The 6,055-nt window shown below is 44.6% G+C and overlaps 1 protein-coding gene across 1 annotated transcript; it reads right to left on the bottom strand.

Annotated features, from left to right (window-relative positions):
* Nucleotides 1-966: 966 nt before the first annotated feature.
* Mcpt1 (mast cell protease 1) lies at nt 967-3,394 on the bottom strand. The gene is made up of 5 exons (NM_008570.1): nt 3,305-3,394; nt 2,647-2,797; nt 2,208-2,343; nt 1,755-2,009; nt 967-1,362 (listed from the first exon to the last, which is right to left on the bottom strand). The coding sequence occupies exons 1-5, from the start codon at nt 3,357-3,359 to the stop codon at nt 1,219-1,221; spliced, it is 741 nt and encodes a 246-aa protein (NP_032596.1). The 5' UTR covers nt 3,360-3,394; the 3' UTR covers nt 967-1,218.
* Nucleotides 3,395-6,055: the final 2,661 nt, after the last annotated feature.

The following is a 6,055-nucleotide window of genomic DNA, read 5'->3' as shown; positions in this document are numbered from 1 at the left end:
GGATGATATCCAACAACTCATGAGTGTGTTCTTCATAACCAAAGAATGAGAAAGGATAATGCGGGAAGCCAGAAAGAATGCCGCCTCAGACAAGGGGGCACCATCGATTGACCAGGCTGTTATTGACAGCGTGTTTCCCTTGACTAGACCTGACTGGGACTTTAATACAGCAGAAGATAAGGGGCACCTGAAGGTCTACTGCCAGGCTCCATTGCCAGGTCTTAAGGGGGGCCACGTGATGACCCACAAATTTGATCAAGCTAAGAGATATAACCCAACACTGGTGGACCTAAGCCATGGTGTTGTGGAGCTGGCTCCCTAGTTCTATATGACCTATCCCTCCATTTTTAAGGAAAACCTTGGAAGATGGCAGTTGAGTGGGTGTGGCTCAAATGCAGGTCTAGAGCCACCATGCTAAATACTAGTACATGCTAAGTACTAGAGGGTCTCTTCCCATCATGGGCTAGTTCTGCCCTGTGTTTGGTTCAGAAAGTTCTGATGCTCTCCTGTTAAGACTGCTACAGCCACAGTCATGCTCCAAGGACTTCTGAAGGCAGGCTCTGCTCTAGCTGCAGGTGCAATACTGAGAGGATGGTGATGGCAGGGTAGGTGGTGAGGACACAAGGATCAGCAGCCATGTCTGACCTAGGCATAGAGTCTGCTATGATGTGTGGAAAGTGGCTAAGGCATGGGGTTTGTGGGCAGAAGAGCTGAGAGACGAGGAGGGAGAAGATGAGAAGGCAGGACAGTGGAGGGAAGAACAAAACAGTGCATATTACCCTGGGTGTTAAATCTTACTGTTCACAGCCGTGCGTGTTAGATAATATTCAATAATCCAAAGTGACACACCCTGTACCAGGATGTCAGGAGTCAAGTTAGTTAACATGGAAAAATAGTAGCTCAAATCAATTCTTTATTGTGCTTAGAAAAGGGATGGGGTGTTTAGAGCCCAGAGTGGAGTCACACAGCTGCTGGAGGTTAGGTCTTTATTGAGGTGCATTACAGGGAACAAACCATCATCACAGACTCCTGTATCTTTGAGATCCTCAAAGGGACAGCTGGGGACAGAATGGGGGCAAGCTAAAGGCAGGCTGCACATAGGCTGGGGTGAGGCTGGGGGCAGACTGGGGATAGTCTGGGGACAAGCTTTGTTGAACACAAAGAGTACCAGAGAGCTCTGGCTTGGAGAATCTGTCTCAGGCTGGTCAGACTTCTCAGCTACTTGCCATTTATGACTGTTTTAATCCAGGGCACATATGCAGAGATTCTGGTGAAGACTGCAGGGGGCTTTCCATGTGAATCCCCATAAGATACAATACCATGGGCCACACCAGCACACAGAAGAGGTCCCCCAGAGTCTCCCTGTAAGTAAGAAAAATCAGAATATGAACAAAAATTTCTTTCCCCTAAATATGAGCTCAAAAAAATCTAACATGGAATGGTGTATGAGGTCCTGTCTGTCTAGAGTCTGAAGTTAGAGATTTACTGCCTGATTCCCTACCCACTGTCCTTGTCCCAGTGCTAACATGTCTCCCTTTACTCCCATCCTTTCTCTTCTGGAACCTCATGGGAAGGTTGTGAGCAGGGCTTGGGCATAGGGAGTTGAGAAAGAAGGGAGAATATCAGTTCCCAGAGTCTCGAGAGTAGAAGCCTAAGAACACAGGTATTAGTCACTGCCATGGAGAGCTGTTTGGCACACTTCCCCCACTGATGCTGTCTCATGATGTAGTGAGGAAACACAAGTGTGTACTCACCATGTATGCTGTTTTTAACTTTGTGGAACTTCCCACACAGACCTGGAAGTTATAGTCATAATGCTTATACATTTTACAGGCCTCTTTATCCATGATTCTCAGTTCAACCTCTCTCAGGGTTTCTGAGGTAGGTTCTTTCTCTCCAGTTTTCCCCCAGCCAGCTGTCCAGCACATCTTCCCAGGGTCGATAAAGTCAGAGGGACCAGGCAAGGGAATTACATCCACAGTAGGAGTCAACTCAGCTTTCTCTTCAAGCTGTTGGGAGAAAGAAAGAAGAGATGGCAAACCAGAGAAGGATGCTTGGACATGGATCCTTTCCCAGTGGGTCTATAATGGCATAGAATTCAGGATTAGGTTCTGAGGAAAAGGATTGGACAAGAGAGTGTTCAAAGTCCTAAGCCGGGAGAGAGTTAAAGAGGGGAGGCTTAAGCAGAGCCAGAAAAAGAAAGGCACCTTCAGTAACATGATGTCATAGAGATTGAAAGAGACGTTGTAATTTTTGTGAATGATTTGTTTTTCGACTTTTATCCTCTGTTGTGTGGATTCACTCTTGCTCACATCATGAGCTCCAAGGGTGACAGTGATTTCTCTGTTGAAAGAGAAAAGAGGCAGTGAAAAGTCTTATGAGGAGGACTCATTCCAAGGTGAGGGGCACCAGGGTCTTTCTTCTTGAGCCCAGAGTAGAGCCCCTGGTCACTCTTGAGATGGACCACAGCGTGCCTAGAACGACAGGACTCAGGAAAACATAGGAATGAGAACTCTCCCCACACCTTTTCCTCTCTGTGTAAGGAGAGCCCATCTGCAGATGAGCAGGGCTCAGAGACTTCCTCAGGCCTCTGCTGCTCTGGGACTCTGGCTCCTGCATTTCCTCACAGAAAGAGAAACCTCTTACCTTCCTTTACAGTGTGCAGCAGTCAACACAAATTGGGGGGCTATGAGAAACCCACCACATCTGTCCTCAGAACCTCTGTCCGTGATGATCTTCAGATGGGCCATGTAAGGACGGGAGTGTGGTCTAGCCTCAACACCACCAATAATCTCCTCTGGAACAAAGAACCCCAGTCCCTGGTCACAAACATGTGGAACACCCCAACACAGCACCAGCAAGGGAAGATGCGGTAAAACTGAGCGACTACTCTAAGCCCATCCCACCTCGAGTGGGGATCAGGAACTTCCACATGTCCTTTGGTCTTTTCTCCCCTGTTGATATTTCCTCCCCAGGTCTCCATGTCCACCATCATCCTTCATTCAGAACACAATGACCATTCTTGTTTCTGACTTTCAACATCATTAGACTTTTCTCCACACACTCATCTGGTCTCCCTCAACACTAAAGGAAGGCCAGAGAAGAGCTGCCTATCAGAACAGAGAGTATTTTGATGAAATGGTGTGAAGAAGAGTTAGTTTTTCATTCTTCTTTGATCTAGAGATTTCCCCTGGACTACCTCAATTTAGGACCCTGCCTTATCTTAGGGTCTCTTTTACCAAAGCTAACAGATTATGGTTCCCGGCTGAAACTCGGAAGCTAGGGAAATGAGGACGAAACTCACCAGCTCCAGCTCCAGAAGGCAAGAGAAGTGCCATCAGGAATAGTAGGGCCTGCATTTTGCCAGTGGTGCAGCCTTGGTGAGCTTCTAGGGTGTGGCTGTCCTGGTTCCTGCTTTTATAGATCCAACGTGGGAGAAAGGCAGGGCTGGGAACCACAGATCTGGCTTGGACAAGCCTTATTTTCCTTATCAGAAATTCTCATACTCTGACCACTGGTGGTTCTGAGTCTGTGGCTAGGTCTTGACACTCCTGGATCCCACAATGACGTGGTAAGTGCATCCTTCAAAGTGGCTCCCAGGAAGCAGGGCAGCAACACAAAGGGAGGGGGACCTTGATCAGGGATCATGGAATGGTTCTTCTAAGCATCCAGGTATTTTTGTCAGCTTTGAGACCCATGCTGCATACGTGTGAAGTCTCACCTCTGCTGCTTAAACACAAACACGGGCATCTGTAGTGTATGAGCACATGGAGGAGAGGACATATATTTTATTTAAAAAACAAAAACTGATGGAGGGCTAATTTAGCCTGCAGGCCATTGTTTCTGTTGAACACTTTGAGGGCATCTCATCCTTATTCAAATAAGTAGGACATGATAGAATGTGGCTGTGAGGGATGAAGGTGTGGGGAGAGTGTATTGAATACACAGCATGTAAGGCATGACCAACACCTTAATTAAGTCAGTGGTTCCCAACATTCCTAATGGTCTGACCTTTTAATACAGTTATTAAATGGAGCCATTGTGGTGCCAATATGGCCAGTACTGATCATATTATGGTAACCCCACCAACAAAATTAATTCATTGCTACTTTATAACTTTAATATTGCTATGGTTATGAATTTTAACAGGAAATTCGTAATATGCAGGATATCTGATATTTGACCCCTAAAGGGGTCATGACCCACAGGTTGAGAACAGCTACTATAAGTAAATGTCCTGATTTAATCATACGAATAGTCTCTTTGGTAGACATTGTAATACATATTGAGGGAGGATTCAATGGAATTTCAGAATATCACAAAATAAAAGATCTTGGGAATCTGCAATGCAACACGAGGCTTTGGGGGATTAAGTATTCATAGCCAGAGATCATAAGAGTGCACAGTGATTGGCTCATTGTGTTCAAGTACTCAAAACAGAGTCGAAGAAGGTGATTGTTTTGGACATTATTTTTGGTTCAATATGAGAATGAAAAATTTTCTATGAATAAAAACAATTTATTAGGATGAAATTTCAAAGAAAAAGATATTATGCAGCTAGAGTAATGTAGTAACCCACACAAGCACTTGTTCACACTCAAAGACTGTGCATCTCAATGAACCATATAATTGGACTTGATGTTCTAGAATCATGAAGCTTTGCAGAAAATTTCTAGAGGCATTGACTATCTTATGAAGCCTCAGCTAGTTCCCATGCTTGGACCAGACAGCTCAGATCTCTTTGCATTACTGAGACCAGCTGCCCTTGAGGAGAGTTCTGGCTCCATCTCTGTCCTTCTGTAGTTCCTTCCTTTGCTTCAGAGAGCTACAAGAGGCTGTCTGAGCACAGCAATAAGAATTAGAAAGGAGTAAATTAATGTACTTCTTTATTACTGTGCATTGAAACTGACCTGATAATACTTTATAAAGACCCCAAATTCTTCTGTGTAGTCCCAGTTAGAGGACAGGCCTTGATACTGTCTATACACAGTATCCCAAATGAATATTCTCATTTTGCAGCTTATGAATTAAGAGGTAGGACAGACATAGTTATCAATAGGCCTCATCCCCATACTGGCTCCCTGATTTAGGAAGTGACATTATGCCAGTCAAAAACTTCACAACTGTCTCTTTTTGCCAAAAAGTAAACCAGGGCCTTGGTAAACATGAAGTTATCCAGGAATCAGTGCAAATAACACATTATTGAACAATAAGGATGTGGGTATGCCTGCTACATCCCCAATCAGGATATCTATTTGCATCTTGGAGAACTACAGTGGATTAATGTAAACTCGAGTGGGTAGTGACTCCAGCAAAAGTTGATCTTGATGTGGCTTTATTGCTGCTGGAAATGACACATCTGTTGCACCTATCAATCTGGAGAATGCATCAACATGCATCATCATGCATCAACATGATGCATCAACATGCATCATCAGGGGCAAGAGCATCTCTCACAGGAACCCAATCATGTCACAAGGATGGCATCGTGTTCATTGGGTTTGGAGTGCAGGAGGGAGCACCTACTGCAGACACCTGGGGAACAGGCATTTTGTCACAAAGTAGGAAAGAAAACCTAGGAGCATTGACTATAGAGAAGTACCCATGGTCAGTGATTGTCACATGTCAAGTCATCATTTCTTAAATGAGGCGGCTGCATCTGGCTCATCCATATCTAAGGAAGAGGCAAAGGTTTCCCTGACTCTGTGGATGGGAGGTCGACTGAGAATCAAACTGCTCACACAGGACGGCTCCCTCTGGTAGCACACCTGAGAGTGGAGGTTTGGTATAATACAATCCTACCTGATGGCGTCATGGAAGACAGTGATGTATAGAAGATCAAACCCAAAATAAAAGCATCCTCATACTTCTAGGAAAGACCACGTAGTCTATAACCATACTGACAAGTAGCAGCCAAAATCATATTGTTGAAAAATCCCTTTTTCTTTTGGTGGATGTCTGTGCAATTGTAAAGCATAACCAGGGCTATTTTTGACTTCATCTTATGAAGAGACAACTTTTTAAATGTAAACTGTTTGGTTTTAGAAATTTTATG

This window comes from Mus musculus, chromosome 14, assembly GCF_000001635.26.
Source record: "Mus musculus strain C57BL/6J chromosome 14, GRCm38.p6 C57BL/6J".
NCBI classification, from domain to species: Eukaryota; Metazoa; Chordata; class Mammalia; order Rodentia; family Muridae; genus Mus; species Mus musculus.
The sequence above is the reverse complement of the archived record's forward strand: the minus strand, read 5'-3'. Positions and strand labels throughout refer to the sequence as shown.